This window comes from Balaenoptera borealis (assembly GCF_965194805.1).
Source record: "Balaenoptera borealis genome assembly, chromosome: 2".
NCBI lineage: Eukaryota > Metazoa > Chordata > Mammalia > Artiodactyla > Balaenopteridae > Balaenoptera > Balaenoptera borealis.
Window position 1 is genome coordinate 116,666,876 of NC_138867.1, and position 21,058 is coordinate 116,687,933.

At 44.9% G+C, this 21,058-nt stretch overlaps 1 protein-coding gene across 6 annotated transcripts in view; it reads right to left on the reverse strand.

Annotated features, from left to right (window-relative positions):
• Positions 1 to 21,058, reverse strand: part of KLHL3 (kelch like family member 3) — a 116,917-nt gene that overhangs the window by 59,387 nt on the left and 36,472 nt on the right. For 5 of the 6 annotated variants that reach the window (XM_082379656.1, XM_082379655.1, XM_082379659.1 and 2 more), the window contains 2 exons: positions 14,382 to 14,503; positions 5,375 to 5,537 (listed from right to left, as the gene is read on the reverse strand). In XM_082379656.1, coding sequence (XP_082235782.1) covers positions 5,375 to 5,537; positions 14,382 to 14,503 — 285 coding nt within the window. Of the gene's footprint in view, positions 1 to 5,374; positions 5,538 to 13,291; positions 13,767 to 14,381; positions 14,504 to 21,058 lie in introns of those variants that run through there. The other variant, XM_082379660.1, reaches the window with a different exon arrangement.

Consider the following 21,058-nt stretch of genomic DNA (forward strand, 5'->3'; position numbering starts at 1 on the left):
TCACTTTGCTGTACAGTAGAAACTAACACAACATTGTAAAGCAACTATACTCCCATAAAATTTTTTTTAAAAAGAAAAAGAAAAAGAAACAGGCTGTGCAAAACACTAGGGTCCTTTTCCCAGTTACCCAGGAGAACTATGATACCATCAGCTGGGGGCAAGGGTCTGAGCAGTCAGCTTCTAACTATGGGGCTCACCCTCCCCCAGCCCAGAATAATATATATCACAGCAAAAATCTGGGGGCATAACCCTGAAGGGGAAACTGGACCCAGAGGAAGCAGAAGGGACTGCCACAGCAGGAAGAGAAAGGCCCATTCCAAACAGGAAATCAAATAGGGTGGAAAGAGGTCGTGCTCCAGCCCGGCAGAGTCACGCTGTGTCCACCTTCGCCAGGGGTATGAAGACTTATCAGAAGGCCATTGTCGACCTTAAAAGTAGTTCCTCTTTTAGACAGCAATTTGGCAGTATCTTTTTTTTTTTTTAAACATCTTTATTGAAGTATAATTGCCTTACAATGGTGTGTTAGCTTCTGCTTTATAACAAAGTGAATCAGTTATACATATACAATATGTTCCCATTTCTCTTCCCTCGTGCATCTCCCTCCCTCCCACCCTCCCCATCCCACCCCTCTAGGTGGTCACAAAGCACTGAGCTGATCTCCCTGTGCTATGCGGCTGCTTCCCACTAGCTATCTATTTTACATTTGGTAGTGTATATATGTCCATGACACTCTCTTACCCTGTCACATCTCACCCCACCCCCTCCCCATATCCTCAAGCCATTCTCTAGTAGGTCTGTGTCTTTATTCCCGTCTTGCCACTAGGTTCTTCATGGCCTTTTTTTTTTTTTTTTTCCTTAGATTCCATATATATGTGTTAGCATACTGTATTTGTTTTTCTCTTTCTGACTTACTTCATTCTGTATGACAGACTCTAACTCCATCCACCTCATTACAAGTACCTCCATTTCATTTCTTTTTATGGCTGAGTAATATTCCATTGTATATATGTGGCAGTATCTTTTTTTAATGCTCACTCTCTTTCAGCTACTTTATGCTGCTAAGATGGTACCCTACAGGTACAAGCTCACTATTACTTACAAAGCAGCAAGTTTACTCCAAAATATTACATAAAATAATTCTTGCTAAAGCATTTTATGTAAAAGAAAAAAACTGGTGACATTAATGTTCATCAAGAGAGGACTAGTTACATAAATTGTAGTTCATTACAGTTCATCCCTATGATGCAGTAGACAAAAAGAGTAAGATGTAGCCCTACACAAGGGTCTGCCAAGAACTCCAAGATATTGTACTAAGTAAAAAAAAAAAAATTTTTTTTTAAGTATAGTGAGTACAGAAGTCTTCTATTTGTGTAAGTTAAAAAGCGTAATATATACATATTTTGTAGGGATACCCAAGAGAGTCCCCTGCTCCCTTAAGAGGGGCTGGGGAAGATCAGCTGAGCATTTTATACCTTGTGTCCTGTTTGAAACTTTTATCACGGGTACAAGTTGCTTTTATTGAATACATTCTCTAAAGTTTTAAAATAATGGTATAGAAATATGTCTGCTAACATGGAAAGTTGTTCAGAATATACTGCTAAGATTTTTTTAGGCTGGAAAACATACACGTGGAATGAAAAAGACTGGGAAAGCTATATACCAGGGCACTGCCCGTGACTCCCTCTGGGTAGGATTGTGGCGCTTTTCCTGCTCTTTCTGCCTGTCAGCTGTTTCTGTAATAATCACAGGTGGTTTTGTATTAAGATAGCAATAACAATAGCAATAATAATAAAAACAGAAAAAGAAAGCTTATCTTAGAGAAGGAAGAGGAACAGAATTGAGGCACAGCTTGGGGCTATGGACAGGTGAAGGCAGAGGCCAGCTGGCCAGAGACGAGGGAAGAGGGGGAGGCAGGACATACCCAGCTGTGTATCTGCATACAGAGAAACCACAATCAGAAGCTCTGGAAATGGTCCTCCTCCCCCAAAGTGCATGCACTCTGCAGCAGGGGCAGTGGTGGTGACCCGAGGAGTCCCATCTCTCCACCAGGTCCCAGCTCTGAGGCTCTCTTACTACAGACGGCGTTGAGTGGCAGGGAGGCTCCAGAGCACGGCCCTGGGTGGCACCTACTTCTGCAGGGGGCTCTCCTCCCTGTCTCCCCGACCCCCAAACCATCCTGGAAACAAGGCAGGATGAACTACCCCCATCAGAGAGAGAAGAAAACAGGCCTAGGGCCACTCAGCTCCAAAGCGTTGGCTGGTGTGATCCCTGGTTCTGATCTGGAGGGTCTCCTCATAGTCTGTGGGATAAAATACCTCCTAACTCGAGGCATCGGGCCAGGGAAGGCTTTGACCACAGTGGCTGACACTGCCCCTTGTGTGTGACTCCGGCCGGTACCCACACCCCCACAGTTAAAATGGGACGAGGTGGCTGCTCCGTCTCAGCAGGCGGCAATGGCAGAGCCGCCAGGTTCCATCTCAAGTCAGGAGGTGCAAGATCAAAGACACAAAGCAGGCCCACAGCAGTGGGTGGGTGCGAGGGAGGGAGCACAGATAATCATTTTTTATTCCCTTCTCTAAGCACTGCACCGTGTGAAGTCTTACCTTCACACTGCTTCTTCTGTCTTCTCATCATGGTCTTATCAACCTCTGCGTTACCACACTACCTTAAAAATATGATTTTTATTTCCCCTGCTGTGCACAGCTGACGGCTGCAAAGAAAACTATCCAGGAGCTGGTCCCAGGCTCCACAGAAGACCTGAACGACAGGCAGAAGGCTCTCAGCCCTCAGTCACGCTGACCGAGACAGGGCAAGGAGGAGGGCTCACGCGTGCAGTGAGGGGGCTGCCTCCACGTGTTCCGGGGAGGCAGCCTCCCAAGGGGGAAGAGAAGATATCCACGTCTCACTTCCCCACCCCAAGATGACTAAACACCCCACATCTAGCAGAGACAGCTGGCCGTCTGTCTACACTGCCTGGCTGTTGGGATTTGGTAACTGCATGGCACAGACTTCGAGGCTCACGCTTCCGATGGAAAATGCCAGCTCTAGCCACCAACACTCCACAGTTACTGATTCACAGAGCCACCCTACGTCCAAACTGGGCCTGGAAGCCACAGAATGTAGCAGTTAAAAACATGGCTCTGGAGTAAACACTGTTTGGGTTTGAATCCTGTCTCTGTCTCTTCCAGATGACCCCAACAAATTACTTCACCCTTCTGTGCCTTAGTTTCCTCAGCTGTTGTATGCATTAAATGCACATAAAATGCTTAGCCTAGGATGTGACCCAAAGTAGAGCTCAGTAAACGTTAGCTAAAAGTAATTCACCAGGACACTGCATACACACACCCACAATGCTGCAGAACCCGATCACCGTGCCCAGATCAGGACCCAGGAGCACCAAGACCACGATATGTTCCCAACTGCATCCTCCCCACTCTCCCACAGGTGAGTCTCACCATCAGACAGTGAAAAGGGCAAAGGGAGAAAACACAGATTTTGAAAGTAGGGGAGAGCCAGGCCAGAAGAACCTGGGAGCCTTTGTTAAAGGTAGGGTTCGCTACACGGCCCAAACCTCAGACGACCTTGTAAGCCAACTACAAAAGGATGTGATACCTGCTGTGTGCATGCAAGCATATGCACTCTATAGAAGGAGAGGGCTGGGGAGGGGAGACCAGGAAGAGAGACAGAGACCTTCTGGCGTCTAAGCACTCTCCCTTTGCCACTGCACCAGCAGATGTCCACACGCTGACCTGGGCCTTGGCCAAGCTCTCAGCTCCTGCTGAAGCAAAGTCTGCACACATCCCTCAAGAAAGTGGCTGGACTAGAGAGGGCTGGACTAGCGACGGCTCCCTGAGAACAGAAAGGAAGTGGGGTACAACGCTGGGAAAGGCAGACACAGGAGGGACAGCAGAGAAACAGGAGAGTCAAGGATTAGGGCCAGGAAGAGTCAGAGGAATTCAGAATTGGGGTGTCTGGGGAATGTCCTTCACAAAAATCATCATCATTGACATCATCCTAACAACTGGTCCCATTTGTGCCCTCAGAAACAGACCTCAGGAAGAAATGAGAGTCTGTGTAGGCTCCTGGGGTCTGGGGCTTGATGAGAGCAAAAAAGGATGCTGGAAAACAGAAGAAATGCTTGGTGACTTGTGGATCAAGGGGCTAACACAGCGCAGGGAGCTGGCAGGTGGGCAGCCAGCAGGTCCTCAGTTAACTTCCAGACATTAGCTGGACATGAGACACAGAACAGACAGCAGCTATGCTGGCGTTTGTTTGGGCAGGGGGAAGAATGAGAGGCTTTACTGCAAGGGAAGGAGGTAGCCGTGACTGAATCTATTGATTCATATGACCAGATCTGTTTCCTAGGTCAATCATGACCTTCGTCCTCAAGCTGAAATAAATACCAATGAAGACTTCTTTCCAGCTAAACATGGTGGGCTGAACTTTCATGTTCATCACTACTCCCTCCGAAAACCCCATTAAAATAGCAAGATGACAAGCTCTAGCAGGGAGAATGTCGTCAAGAAAAATAAAACGGACTCAACAGATTATCTGATATACTGAGAAGACCGTTCAGTGTATCTGTCTTACAAGAGTTCGTGGTTGTAGCAGTCACTGTGTAAAAGAAAAAGCATTTTATTAACTGCCTTACTGAATAAAAAGTTTTCTGATAAAAAACTAATTATAACTTATCTCAGCTGTAGAAATGATGTTAGAAGAATAAAGAGAGGGGAACAGTGTATGTATATGAGGGGGATGTCTATGAAAGCACAATTATTCTCCTGTGAGAAGTCAACAGATAACATCTAAAACTAGTAAATCCAAAAATAGTGGTACAAACATTTTATTTAGGTAAATAGAGGTAAATATCAGACAAAGCAGCTTTCAGCTAAATCAGCACATGTATTTTAATTCTTTTAGAATTGCAAGTGAGTGGCTCTAGAGAGCAAGACTTCATGTGGAAAAGCAGAGCAGGAGACTCTTACTTATCATTATAAGCCTTGCAATAGTATTTGACTTTTCAAATCGTGGTCATAGAACACATTGATCAAAATAGAAATTTTCCTAAATGACAAAGATTTATTTCAAGACCTAGCTCAAATTACTCTTCCCCCACGAAGTCTTCTCAGATCTCTTTCCTCTTCTCTTGTGAAAATCACTGTCTGTACCATTCATCCGACAATCGCATTCCACTTGGCAATGAGCTGAACTCTTCTATTGTTAATTATCTTTCCACCTGTGTCTTGTCTCCCTGACTAAATTATAACTTGTTCATAGCAGAGCGCACTTCTCATCATCATTGAGGAGTCCACCACAGACTAGGCTATTAAATCCACAAGCTCAGAGAGGTACAGCCAACCCCGCTCCCCATTACCTGCATAAGCGTTGGCCTGCTGCAGGAGGTCGGTACAGGTGTGCACGTCTGCAAACGCGCGGATACCCAGGCAATTGGTGGGATGCAACTGAGATTGCAGGAAGTCACAGCAGTTCTGGCGAACATCCATGAGCTGCAGCAAGCTGGCTGCTGGGAGCAGCACCTGGAAGAGAAGGTGACATTCTGACTTGCAGGATCCCAACGCCAGGGTCTCATCTCCCCAAAGCAGTGCTCTAATCAGACCACACCCAAGCTCAAGGTCTTTGCAAGGCTCTCCACTACCTGCCCAAGTAAGTCCAAACTTCTTGGCCTAGACTTTGAGGCAAGCCCAGCCTTAGTCCCCACTACTCTCCACTTCATGGACCCTAAGCACCAACAGATTCTCTGTCTCCCTACAGCCCAGCAGTGCCTCCCAGTGGCTAATGTGTATATGAATTCCCCTTGGGATCTTATTAACATGCAGATTCTGACTCAATAGGTTTAGGGTGGGGCCCAAGAGCCTCCATTTCGAATGAGTACCCAGGCTATGCTTGCAGCTGCTGGTCCATGAACCACACTTTGAGTAACAAGACCCTTATAGGATGAGTGTTTGTGTCCCCCACAAAAGTTTATACGTTGAAGCCCTAACCCCAAATTTGGGCAGTATTTGGAGATAGGTTAAACGAGGTCAGAAGGGTGGGGCCCTAATCCAGCAGGGCTGGTGCCCTTATAAGAAGAGAAATAGATACCAGAGTTCTCTCTCTCTCTCTCTACCGTGCAAGAACACAAGGAGAAGGTGGCCTTCTGCAAGCTAGTAAGAAAGCCCTCACCAGAAACTCAATCAGCTGGAACCTTGATCTCGTACTTCTAACTTCTAACACTGTAAGAAAATTAATTTCTGTTGTGTAAGCCATCCACTCTGTGGTATTTTGTTATAGCAGCCCAAGCTAAGACAAATTGGTCCTCCTACCTGGAGAATCACCTGGAGAATTTTTAAAATACTGACGCCTGGGTCTCACCCCCAAAGATTCAACTTAATAGAAATGGGGTGTAGCCTGGACAGTGAGATATTGCTAAAGTTCCCCAGGTGCTTCTAATGTATAGCCAAGTTTGAGAACCACTGCCCTACAGCCTTTAGCTACTGTCTTCACTCAAAGGTCTTTATTGACTTGCTCACAAGCTCATTCACCATTTAATTACTGAGCACCTGTGTGCCAGCCTTTGCGATTCAGTGGTAGGTAAGCAAGAGAAATCAGACCCCTGATCTTACAGAGTTTATCATCTACTGGAACAAGAGCATCATCCCCAAATCCACTGGGACTCAAAGAGGCACACTCTACTACCCCATCCAACAGATAAATAATAAAGAACATTTCTGAGTACATTCTTAGCAAAAGGAGAGCTAAGTTTCCTTTTAAAAGGTCATGAGACACATGAGTATTTATACTGTATCCTGGAAGACAGAAATAGTTCCTGCTCAGGTGTGTGCATGTGTTTTTCCTAAAAGCCAGGGAAGACTAGCTTGAACAGGCCAGATTTGTGCTCAGACTGTCAACCCTGGTCAAGCTCCCTAGGACTTTGCCACAGCTGCCGAAGCCTGCCCTCGGATCAAAAACCATGATAGTTGTCAGAGACCTTCTCGACACCAGCTCTGCTACCCCTCCCTCCCCGACCCTGTGGGAGGGGTAGATGTGCTGAGAGTGACTTAACAAAAAGAAATTTAGAAAAAAAAAAAATCAGAGCAGAACAGTTTGGCTTGAGACTGCATCGCTCAGGGACCCCCAGCATCCATTTCACCCCAAAACAACCCCCGTGTCCTGGGCCTTTGCTCTCAGCTGCCCCCCTGACTCTCAGGGAGAGTGTCTGGGCCAGCCAGACTCCAGGTATTCCCATCCACACGGGCTTGCCCAGGAAGACAAGGGCTGCAGATGCATTTGATTTCTTGACTCAGGGCACTACAAAAGTCTTTTTTTTTTTTTTTTTCTTTTGAGTAATTTAAATCCTGGAGGCTGATTGTCTCCCAAAACAGCTCTGAGCCTCATCTCTAGCTGTCCTCACCTCCATTGGCTAAGGCCAAAAACTCTGCCCCACTGCCCATTCTTGGGCCTTGTCCCACCACTAGGGTAACCAGCCATCCAGGTTTGCCCCGGACCGAAGAGTTTCCCAGGACACAGGACTTTCAGTGCAAAAACTGGGGCAGTTAGCCACCCTTCCTCATTCCTGCCCACACACAGATGCCACCAAGAGCCTCCACTAACAGTGGTCCTGCTCCCAAGCTTAAAAGCCTGCTCTCAAAGGGAAGCTCTTCCTACCTGCAGGCTTAAACCTCTCCCTCACGATAGCCAAATTCTAGAAAACATCTCCTCTCTCCTTCCTCTGCCCTCTCTCTTCCACTACCCTATGTCCCCAGCAATACAGCAGTAAATTACCATCCTGTCCTTGGTATTTTCTGAACCACTCATTCATTCCAGAGAAGGAAAAAGATAAGATCACCCGTTCTGGAGACTTTGAGACCATAAGTGAACATAGCCAGGCTCCAAATCTGACCACCTGAGCTCCATCCCCACTAGACAGCCACGTCCCCACGGAGCAGCCATAAACTAGGAAACTCAATTAACCTGTGAGCTTGCTCAGCCTAGCCAAACAGATTCCAGGACCAGATTAGTCTCTCCCTGATAGTTAAGTGGAGAACCATTAACTATTCTTGCTGAATACATACCAGGAATGGAAAGTCGTGTTCCAAACCCCCAAATGACCTCCATGACACCCGCCCCGACCAGCACCAGCTATAAACCCTAGAGTGAGGGCCATAGGTTGACCAACCATCCTGGTTTGCTGAAACTTTGCCAGTTTTAGCACTCAAAGTCCTGTGTCCCAGGAGAGCCCTCACTCCTGGGCAAACTGGGGTGTTGGTTCACCCCAGAGACCAGAAACCTGTATCCAGTTACACTAAGAAACCCTGGTGGAGAGGAGTAATCCAATGCTGTCCAGCACACACCCTACTCGGGCGTGGCAAGCCCCCAAGGGTCAGGTGTGACTAGAGGCCGAAATGGACAGCAGCCCTTTAGGTCCACAGAGGAGGAATTTCTGAGAGTCCAATCCGCTCCCAGATTGCATCCCCGCCAAGCCAAGATGCGATCACGCCAGGAACACACACCTCCTCCGCCTCCTTGCCCTCTTCTTCCCCACAAAGACAGCCGCACAGTTTGGTGCTTAATTTTTCAAGCTCATGACAACCATCCAAAGAAATGAAATAATAAATACTTTCTGAACACATTCCTTAGGTTATACTTTCAGTTTTTAGAACCTCCCTGGATAGAGCTACCCACACAGCTTTCAACTTCCCTACTGTTCACAAAACCCACTTAGCAGACAAAAATGATCAGGATTTCCACCTCTCCACACACCCTCCCCCCATCCTGTTTGGGTCCACTTCTGCCCGAAAGCATTCCCAAGGTGACTTCCCAAAATGAGCGGGGCTGGTGGTTTCTCTAATTGCCCCTTCCCTCCCTCTCTTTGATCTTATGCTGCGATCCACTTGCTTCATACAGGAAGGCGTGAAGAAAAGCAAAGGGATTCAGAATGCTGAGGAGGGTTTAGAGGCTGGAGGATGTATCACTGCTCAAATGCTGAGTCTCAGGGATAAACGGGGACCTGGTCCAGTAGGGCTCTGGGGGCTGCACACAAGGCGAGTCAACACAAATCCCCAGAGGCTGCAAAAGAAAAGAGAGGGAAAAACGTCCAGGAGGTGGTCTTTGCTTCCCTCTCCCACAACAAGGGCTAAAAGAGGATTTCCTCTTCTCTTATCTTGCCTGCAACTCGACTCCCTCAAGCGGCAGCAGTAACAAGATTAGGAACAAGAGGCCAAGCTCGGGTCCTCAGCTTGGAAGCAAGACTGTCCTGGTGGAATCACTAGGGCCGTGCTGCTTGGCCCCTGGAAGGAGGTTGAGACCTGAGAAGGAGCATTTGGCTGGAATCGCTGCAGGAAGAGAAGACGACCCTGGGTTAAAAGCTTTCAGCTTGCCTCTCGCCGTCTCAGCATTTTGGTTCTGGGAAAACAGGCCCTGGAATGACCCTCAGCAGAGAGTTTACAGGTTCCCTTCCAGCTTGCAAATGGCTTCCCTCCATTTTTCACATGCAGGCGCTGTTTTGTTTTTTTTCCTCTCCCTCGGATAACATGAAAACACAGCAGAGGATATCCCGTCACAGAGTTTGTTTCCTTTAACAAAAACAAAAGGAAATGCCCTGCCTCAGAATGCACCTACTCCTGGAATTTCAGAGAGGCAGGGCCATGCACAGAGGGAGGGTACCAGCCAGAGGGCCAGGTGGCAAGGCTGCCCGCGCCACACAGCAGGGGGTCTGCCTCTGCCAGCACCAGGCATGAGGCCTGGCACAGAAATAGTGCTAAATAAAAATCTACTGAGAGAAAGAAGAAAGGGAGAGGGAGAGAGAGAGAGAGAGGGGTGTACAGATAGATGAACAGGAGAGCTAGCAAAACAGTACTGTGATTAAATGTGTCACTTAGAATGTTTTTTTAATTTTTTTACTGAAGTATAGTGTCACTTAGAATATTGACTTCTCCACTTACCAGCCATGTGACTAAAGGCAAATTACTTAACCTCTCTGTACCTCTGACTCCTCAACAGTAAAATGAAAATAATAGTACTGCCTTAAAGGCTTGTTGTTGGGCTTAAATGAGATAATACATTTATAGCAGCTAACCCAGTGTTTGGTGCATAGGAATTCCTCAGTTAAACTGGGTTTTTTTTTATTATTAATTATTATGAGCTGAAGTCAAGATTGTGATCATTCATTGAACAAGAAACTCGAGTTGACCACATCAACAGGGCACAGTGAGCTGAGGAGAGCTGGATTCAAACCCCAACTCCACCACTTACTACCTGTGTGACCGTGGGTACTACCCACTTAACCCCTTGGAGCATCAGTTCCTTCAACTGTAAGAGAAGAATCATAGTAGAACCTTCCAGTGGTGGTTACGATAATTAAATGAAATAATGCATGTGAAATAATCAACACATGCTTGGCTTACAATGAGTATCAATAAGTAACAGTTATGACTTGTTACCTCCACCGTAGAAGGGCAGCTCAGACTCTCCAAGGTACATGTGGCTGGGAAGAGATTTAGGGCATCATCTCCCAGTCACTTAACCAAGCCCCAAGTCTCTGACCCTTGTTTCCCCAGGTGCCTCCACGCTCACCGCCTCAGTGCACCAAATCCTCAACACACACTGTCCTCACAGACAGCTTGTGAGCAACTCTCAGCATCACAGCAGTAAGAAGCAACCACATTTTGATCTAAACTTTCTCTTCTCAACTTTTTTTGTTTTGTTTTCCCCCAAGGTCACCCCTGACCAAACCATAGTTTAAAGTGAGGGAGAAAAAGGAAAATAGTTCATATATCTGACTGATTCCAAACAATGCAGTTTCCTGAAGGTTCCACATTGTGCTTCTCAGGGGAGCCCCTGCACATGCAGCCCCCTCCCCACTCCCACATACAAATGAACGCAACAGGCCCCTCCAGGGGCTCACACGCCAGTAGGGACACAGACAGGTGGAAGAGGAGGCAGGCCTGACCTCCCAGACCTTCCTTCAAGACCCAGCACACACAACACTTCCTCAGTGAGGCCTGCCCTGACCATCCTCATCAAGGGGGTGATGACCATTGCCTGCTTCCTGGGTACCTCCACCCTGGCCCCTACCACACTGGAGGGCACGCATTTGCCTGGCCACCTGTCTCCACCTTCAGACCATGTGCTCCTTGATGAAAAAGCTTCTGTGTTCACAGTGCTCTCTGTGCGCATACTGTCTGTTGGCACAGGGTGGCACTCCTCTAAGTGCTTTACCTATAGTAATTCATTTAACCCTCACACCAACCCTATGAGGTTAAGTACGATTATTATGCCCATAATACAGACAAGAATACTGAGGCACAGAGAGGTTAAGTACCTTCTTGGGGTCACACAGCTAGAAAATGGTAGAGTCAAGGTTTGAAGGCAGACAGTCTAACTCATGACCACCCAACAGAATGCGTACTATTATGATTCCTGTTTTACAGAAGAGAAAACTGATCCTTGAGGCGGGATGTCAGGGGGGGTATCAGAGAAGCTCTAGTAGGAAGGAAGCAGAACAAACCAGAGGCTGGCAGAGTAAGAGTCTTCTCTGATCAGAGGTCACTGAGTCCCATGCCCTCACCTTACAGTCAAGAGACTGACCCCCTGCAGTGGGAAAAGGCAAGAATAAGAGTACTGTGTGAATGAACGTCAAAGCTGAGGCCTGGACCCAGGTCTCCATTCAGACTTGATTCCTGCCTCATCTTTAGTTCTGCATGCCCTCTGAAGCTGCACGTCTTCACGCTGGCTCCCTCCCCCCCCCCACCCCTACAAAGTAGTTTCTAAAAGTAATGGTGACGCCATTTTCTCCAGAGTCCTCCAATTACGCTATCTGTTGCTACCTGCCTTAAGGTAACTGGTGCTGTAGAGACCACCACTGGGTTAGACCAAAGTTGCAAAGATAAATACCCAGCCAGGCAAAAAGGATCCAGAATGGAACATCTTCTAACTATCTAAGCTTGTAAACACTTTGTACTTTACAGGAAAAAATAAGGTTATTAAATAAACACATGTAGAAAAGGGAGAAAAAAGCTGGTTCCAATTATACAATTCTACAATCTCCCCTAAACAGTGTTTTACGTTTGTTTGTTTTTGTTTCATTTTGTTTTAGTGACCTAAAACAACAAACAAATTTATTTTCTTACATCTGGAAGTCGGAAGTCCCAAATGGGTTTCACCAGGCTAAAATCAAGGTGTCAGCAGAGGTGAGTTCCTTCTGGAGGTTCTGAGGGAGAATATATTGTTTCCTTGCCCTTCAGGCTTCTAGAGGCACCCACATTCCTTGGCTCATGGCCTCCCTATCTTCAAGGCCAGAAACATCAAACTGAATCCTTGTCAGGTCACATCGCTCTAGTTCTCTCATTCCGCCTCCCTCTTCGATTTAAATACCCCTAGCTATTACACTGAGCCCACCTGGATAATCCAAGCTAATCTCCCATCACATGTTCAGCTGATTAGCAACATTAATTCCACCTGCAATATTAATTCCTCTGACATTCAACCTAACATATTCACAAAATTCCAGGGGTTAGGACACGAACATCTTTGGGGGCTACTATTCTGCCTACCACACTGTATGATTAATGAGTTACTGATATACCCTAATGCAAGATTTTTAAAAATTATTTACCCCTGCATATTTTTAGGTTGACATCTAGCATTTTTCATTAGAGTTGAAAGGATGTAATTTCTGGCATTTTGTAAATCTCAATATTTATATCAGTCTCAAAAGTACCTAAATGAATTTAAATGTCGTGGTGATTTGAAATCACTTTCACCCATTAAAAATTTTTTTTTCCATACATGCCTTATACATATTTTATACTAAATTACTTTGCACTTACTGTTACTGCCCAAAAGTCATTCAGCTGTTTAAATTCCGCTGCTAGACCTAGTATGTAACCATGACCTCGCCCACTCTGAATGGGAAAGACCAGAAATAATGGAATGGCTATGCATTTTACTGTGTATAAAATAAACCTCAATTTTAAAAGGGCAGGGGAGGATTATACCAGATCTCTGTAGAAACTATGCCACCCAAAAGTCTGTCTAGGGGCCAGAGACAAAAGCAGTCTGTACCTTGGGGCAGGCTCTGCAGGCCCAAATGCAGGGTGCCTCAGACCCTCAGTCTGCCTGTACCCTGACACCCCCAGCAGAGTACCCTTCACCACACCAAGCTAATTTCCACTCATCCTGCAGTCCTCAGCTCAAATCTTATCTCCTGAAAGAGCCCTTCCTAGATTCCCTCCTTCATCCAAATTGTTCCTTTCCTTCAAAGGACTTATCACAATTTGTGCATAAACATTACCTGTGTGCTTATTTGATGAGTGTCCGTCTTCACCCCTAGACCACAAATTCCATGAAAGCAGCCAATGGAATGACCTCTGCTCACTGGTACAAACACAGTGCCCAATAAAGTGTCTGGCATGTAAGAGGCACTCAAACATCTGGGCCAAATGGAATCAATACACGATTATCAATTCGGCCTCCCAAATACCTCAATCCTAGAAAAGGGGATGGTGTTCTGGATAAGGGAAATAGGTATTTTGGTCACCAGAGAGGTACCGGCCTATTCACCTAAATAAGGTGAAATTTTGCTTTAAAAAAAAAAAAGGAAGAAAAAACCTCCAAATCCCATACAATTTCCATTACTTTAATTAAATAGTAAAATCCTTAATGACAAGAAATAGTGTATCCTGCGTCTGTGTTTGGCCCGGTGATTCATAGCGTTCCAGCATGGGCCACACCCTCAACCATCTTCCCTTCTGAAGCATGACGGTGATGTCTCATGTCTCCACAGTAAAGATCCACACCTTTGGGTGAAGCAGTGTCTTTGCTGGCTCCTCTTTCAAGGCTCCAGATGGCTTAGGATGAGGGCGGGGCGGTGAAAGGAGGAAAAGGCACAGACAACATGTCTCAGAGCAACATGCCCCTACTGACACTCAAGCCTGGTGCTTGGCACCTCCACAGGCTCAGAGGCATTTCGCTGACGAACAGTGAGACAAGAAAAACTTTTAACAGTCTCACAAGCCAATACTCAAAATCCCTGAGATGAGATAATGACTGGGGAGAAGAGGGGTCACCCAGGCTTCTAATTCTTCCTTCCCCAAGACTTTAAACCAGCATGAGTTAAAGACTTTCTGCTCTGGAGCCCAAGCTCATTCAGAGGGATTTTGGCCTAGTGGTGAAGAACGTGGGTCCCATGGTCAGGCAGGCAGGAGTCTGAGGGTCGTTCACCCTGGCCATGTGACCCAGGGCAAGTCGCTTACTCTCTCTGGAGCTTCAGTTTCCTCTCCAGTTACCAACTGAGTTGTTGTGAGGGTTAAATGAAATGATGATGTAAAACAGTGGGCCCTGAATATACGATACACTGAGCTATTAGCTGGAGCTGAGTTTACCTGGACGTTCTCTTCAGTCACCTCAATCTCAGCCGTATAGATGTAGTCAATCAGCTTGCTCAGGGTCTGCCCATCCACATCCTTGATTTCTATCTTCTTGGCTTTACTCTCAGACATGTCACCTACAGTTCAAAACAAAAACAAAATGGACATGAACTTGGTGCCTAGGGTGTGCTTAACTTTCACATGGCCTCCTGCCCTGTCTTGGCAACATAAAAGCACTGTCTGTGCTCCCGGAGGCAGCAGAAGGGCTCAGGCACAGAGGAAGATAGACCAGCTGACATCAAGGTCACAACAACTCTGGGTCTGTGATCATCCACAAACCCAATTTCAAGCATTCCCCACTCTATCTGTTGCCCATTTCCACTCTGAAGGCAAATCTAAATGTGATAAAGCATTCAACCAAGTTACTGCAAACTTGTACACGGGGGCCAGGGAAAGTGAACGAGATATGCACCTGTCCTCAAGAAGGAGCACCTGTTCTAGTAGGGCAGATAAATAAAAATATATGAGATGATAAGAGCTTAATAGAGGTGTATGCAAAGTACCAGTAGAACAACAATTTCTTAAAAAAACAATTATTGAGTGCTAACTATGGCCAAGCACTGTGCTAAGCACTTTAAACTGTTGCCTATTTTAATCAACAACCTATGAGTGTTATTAATATCATCCCCATATTACAGATGAAGAAACTGAGGCACAGGAGTGTAGGTAATTCATTTTGCCTACAGTCACACATCTAGGAAGGGGCCAGGCTGGGATTGAAAGCAGGGAGTCTGACTCTAGAGCCCCACACTTGTAATCACTATGGTATATTGAATCCCAAGAATGCAGACGATAGAGCAACAAACCCTGTCTGGGGAAGCCAGGAAGGCATCCTAATAGGAGGTCACATTTGAGCTGGGTATTCCACATGCAGCAGAGGTGAGGAAGGACGAGCTGGATGCAGGAATCATCAGTGCAAAGATAGAAAAGTGCCAAAAGGATAAATGTGGGGAACAGTGAGAGGGCAGCATGGCTGGTACGTGGGGTGACAGTGAGAGGAAGGAGGCTGGAGAGGCAGATAGGGGCCAGGACTTGCAGAGCCCAGTAAACCATGCAAATGAGTTTGGACTTTATCCTAAGAGTAGCACCACTGAAAGGTTTTAAACGAGGGAATGACATCAACAGATGGGTGTCTCTGAATGAAATTCTGGATGCACTGGTGGAAGCTGGGTCAGAGGCAGGGAGAACAGATGGGAGGCCCTGACAATCATCCAAAAAAGAGAAGACAGAGGCCTGCGAACTAGGGCAGCAGTGGCACCACATGGGCAGCCCCGAGGCCCCTGACTTCAGCCCGCCCTCTCTATACAGCACACAGCTCTGTCTAGAGCCAGGCTCCTTCAACAAGGGCTGCTGATTTCAGAAGGAAAAGACAGGCAAGACATGTGTCTTTGTAGACTGAAATGAAGGGCAACATGACTACAAGAAACAGGGATTCAGAAGTCCTTATGTGAGTGTGAAAACTGAGCCTGGGCGGTTTTCTCTCTGTGGAATCTGTGCACTGGAGCCAAGAAAATAAAGTACAGTACAGCATGTGGGCTGCAGACGCCCACCTCCAAGCTGCATGGACTGCACATGATTCCTCCACCAATCCCCAGTTCCCACCCTGACACAGTTCTAGATATGAATGACTCTGAATAGGGAGGAAAGGTGGGGGCGGGGGACCTATTCCAGACGTTGCCGGCTCCCACTGCTGCCAGATCAGGTAGCCCAGAGACCCCCAGTTGGTTCTCTCTTCTCTCTGACTGTAGTAGAAGCCAGTGAAAAGGCTTCAGCACAAACAGCCCTGAGACAGGACGAAGAGGCAAAGAGGAAACAGGAAAAGACGGTGGGTTTCTGCTCTACCTATAAAACAGGCTCTCACAATCTCTTTCTTGAATTTACTCCAAGACAAACAAGAACATACACGCAAGGAAATCAGAAGTTAAATTCATCTCTCCAAACAGCTACTAAGAAGTTCACAAATAAAGGTCCAGTTGGTAATTATATTGCAAAAGATCATCAAAGATAGCCAATTCTTAGTTTAAGAACTTGGACCTTAGAGGGACTTCCCTGGTGGCGCAGTGGTTAAGAGTCCGCCTGCCATCGCAGGGTATGCGGGTTCGAGCCCTGATCCGGCAAGATCCCCCATGCCGCGGGGCAACTAAGCCCATGCACCTCAGCTACTGAGCCTGCGCTCTAGAGCCCGTGCTCCTCTACAAGAGAAGTCACTGCAATGAAAAGCCTACGCATGGCAACCAACAGTAACCCCCGCTCGCCGCAACTAGAGAAAGCCCACGCACAGCAACAAAGACCCAACACCCAAAAAATAAATAAATATATAAATAAATTTCTTTTGACATCTCATAAGTCCACAGACTCTGATAATTCTAAAGAGGGAGAAATCATCAAAGGCTTGGTCATTCTTACTCCTTCACTCACCTCTGTTACATTGACAAATATTTCTAGAGAACAGAACATAAGGCCAATAAGTCCTTCTCTATTCAAGGTCAACCCAAGAGACCTGTTCTGCTGGTTTTTCTCAAGAGGCCCAGCCCAGCCACTTCAGACTCTGAACTTTCAGAAAAGAGGAAATGCAGATGGCCAACAGGCACATGAAAAGATGTTCAACATCACTAATCATCAGTGAAATGCAAATCAAAACCACAATGCGGTATCACCTCACACCTGTCAGGATGGCTATCATCAAAAAGAACACAAATAACAAATGCTGGCGAGAATGTGGAGAAAAGGGAACCCTCCTACCACTGTTGGTGGGAAGGTAAATTGGTGCAGCCACTGTGGAAAACAGTAGGGAGATTCCTCAAAAAACTAAAAATAGAACTACCATATGACCCAGGAATTCCATTCCTTGGTAGACAGCAAAGAAAAAAAAAAAAAAAAACCCAAAACACTAATTTGAAAAGATACATGCATCCCAATGTTCACAGCAACATTATTTACAATTGCCAAGATATGGAAGCAACCAAAGCGTCAATCAACAGATGAGTGGATAAAGAAGATGTGGTTTATATACACAATGGAATACTACTCAGCCATTAAAAAGAATGAAATTTTGCCATTTGCAGCAACATGGATGGACTTGGAGGGTATTATACTAAGTGAAATAAGTCAGACAAAGACAAATTCTGTTTGACATCACTTATATGTGAAATCTAAAAAATACAACAAATTAGTGAATACAACAAAAAAGAAGCAGACTCACAGATATAGAGAACAAACTAGTGGTTACTACTGGGGAGAAGGAAGTGGGGAGGGGCAATATAGGGTAGGAGATGAAGAGGTACAAACTATTAGGTATAAAATAAGCTACAAGGATATATTGTACAACACAGGGAATACAGTCAATATTTTATTTATTTATTTTGTATTTATTTATTTATTTTGGCTGCATTGGGTCTTCTTTTTTTTAACATCTTTATTGGAGTATAATTGCTTTACAATGGTGTGTTAGTTTCTGCTTTATAACAAAGTGAATCAGTTATACATATACATATGTTCCCATATCTCTTCCCTCTTGCATCTCCCTCCCTCCTACACCCTCCTTATCCCACCCCTCTAGGTGGTCACAAAGCACAGAGCTGATCTCCCTGTGCTATGCAGCTGCTTCCCACTAGCTATCTATTTTATGTTTGGTAGTGTATATATGTCCATGCCACTCTCTCACTTGGTCACAGCTTACCCTTCCCCTTCCCCATATCCTCAAGTCCATTCTCTAGTAGGTCTGTGTCTTTATTCCCGTCTTGCCACTAGGTTCTTCATGACCTTTTTTTTTTTTCCTTAGATTCCATATATATGTGTTAGCATACTGTATTTGTTTTTCTCTTTCTGACTTACTTCACTCTGTATGACAGACTCTAACTCCATCCACCTCACTGCAAATAACTCAATTTCGTTTCTTTTTATGGCTGAGGAATATTCCATTGTATATATGTGCCACATCTTCTTTATCCATTCATCTGTGGATGGACACTTAGGTTGCTTCCATGTCCTGGCTATTATAAATAGAGCTGCAATGAACATTTTGGTACATGACTCTTTTTAAATTATGGTTTTCTCAGGGTATATGCCTAGTAGTGGGATTGCTGGGTCATATGGTAGTTCTACTTTTAGTTTTTTAAGGAACCTCCATACTGTTCTCCATAGTGGCTGTATCAATTTACATTCCCACCAACAGTGCAAGAGGGTTCCCTTTTCTCCACACCCTCTCCAGCATTTACTGTTTCTAGATTTTCTGATGATGGCCATTCTGACTGGTGTGAGATGATATCTCATTGTAGTTTTGATTTGCATTTCTTTAATGATTAATGATGTTGAGCATTCTTTCATGTGTTTGTTGGCAATCTGTATATCTTCTTTGGAGAAATGTCTATTTAGGTCTTCTGCCCATTTTTGGATTGGGTTGTTTGTTTTTTTGATATTGAGCTGCATGAGCTGCTTGTAAATTTTGGAGATTAATCCTTTGTCAGTTGCTTCATTTGCAAATATTTTCTCCCATTCTGAGGGTTGTCTTTTGGTCTTGTTTATGGTTTCCTTTGCTGTGCAAAAGCTTTTAAGTTTCATTAGGTCCCATTTGTTTATTTTTGTTTTTACTTCCATTTCTCTAGGAGCTGGGTCAAAAAGGATCTTGCTGTGATTTATGTCATAGAGTGTTCTGCCTATGTTTTCCTCTAAGAGTTTGATAGTGTCTGGCCTTACATTTAGGTCTTTAATCCATTTTGAGTTTATTTTTGTGTATGGTGTTAGGGAGTGTTCTAATTTCATACTTTTACATGTACCTGTCCAGTTTTCCCAGCACCACTTATTGAAGAGGCTGTCTTTTCTCCACTGCATATGCTTGCCTCCTTTATCAAAGATAAGGTGACCATATGTGCGTGGGTTTATCTCTGGGCTTTGTATCCTGTTCCATTGATCTATATTTCTGTTTTTGTGCCAGTACCATACTGTCTTGATTACTGTAGCTTTGTAGTATAGTCTGAAGTCTGGGAGCCTGATTCCTCCAGCTCCATTTTTCTTTCTCAAGATTGCTTTGGCTATTCGGGGTCTTTTGTGTTTCCATACAAATTGTGAAATTTTTTGTTCTAGTTCTGTGAAAAATGCCAGTGGTAGTTTGATAGGGATTGCATTGAATCTGTAGATTGCTTTGGGTAGTAGAGTCATTTTCACAATGTTGATTCTTCCAATCCAAGAACATGGTATATCTCTCCATTTATTTGTATCAACTTTAATTTCTTTCATCAGTGTCTTATAATTTTCTGCATACAGGTCTTTTGTCTCCTTAGGTAGGTTTATTCCTAGATATTTTATTCTTTTTGTTGCAGTGGTAAATGGGAGTGTTTTCTTAATTTCACTTTCAGAGTTTTCATCATTAGTGTATAGGAATGCAAGAGATTTCTGTGGATTAATTTTGTATCCTGCTACTTTACCAAATTCATTGATTAGCGCTAGTAGTTTTCTGGTAGCATCTTTAGGATTCTCTGTGTATAGTATCATGTCATCTGCATCAGTGACAGCTTTACTTCTTCTTTTCCGATTTGGATTCCTTTTATTTCTTTTTCTTCTCTGATTGCTGTGGCTAAAACTTCCAAAACTATGTTGAATAATAGTGGTGAGAGTGGGCAACCTTGTCTTGTTCCTGATCTTAGTGGAAATGGTTTCAGTTTTTCACCATTGAGGACAATGTTGGCTGTGGGTTTGTCATATATGGCCTTTATTATGTTGAGGAAAGTTCCCTCTATGCCTACTTTCTGCAGGGCTTTTATCATAAATGGGTGTTGAATTTTGTCGAAAGCTTTCTCTGCATCTATTGAGATGATCATATGGTTTTTCTCCTTCAATTTGTTAATATCGTGTATCACGTTGATTGATTTGCGTATATTGAAGAATCCTTGCATTCCTGGGATAAACCCCACTTGATCATGGTGTATGATCCTTGTTGTTGCGCGTGGGCTTTCTCTAGTTGCAACGAGCAGGGGCTACTTTCGGTGCAGTGTGTGGGCTTCTCATTGCAGTGGCTTCTCTTGTTGCGGAGCACGGGCTCTAGGCACGCGGGCTTCAGTAGTTGTAGCATGCAGGCTCTAGAGCACAGGCTCAGTGGTTGTGGCACATGGGCTGAGTTGCTCCGCAGCATGTGGGATCTTCCCGGACCAGGGCTCGAACCCATGTGCCCTGCACTGGCAGGTCTATGCTTAACCACTGCGCCACCAGAAAGCCCAGTCAATATTTTATAATAACCATAAATGGAGCATAACCTTTAAAAATTGTGAATCACTATATTGTACACCTGTAACTTATATAATATTGTACAGCAACTATACTTGAATTAAAGAAAGAAAAAAAAAGAAGATGTCTGTTTGTTGCACATCTTTTGTCCTCTGTTAACACCATATCCTGTTCTTCCAGATAGATCATGATCTACTCAAGGGCAGATATTTGTTCATTCATTCACTCAACAAACATGTATCAAACAGTCCCCATGGGCAAGGCACAGAGGACAGTGGTGAACAAATCATGTTCCCTGCCCTCATGGAGCTCAGTCTAGTAGAAAGAGGGATAAGTAAACCAACAATTACAAAGTATGTTAAATGCTAGAAAAGGAGGTTCAGCTTAAAAGGTTCTTAAGCAGGGAAGCCTAT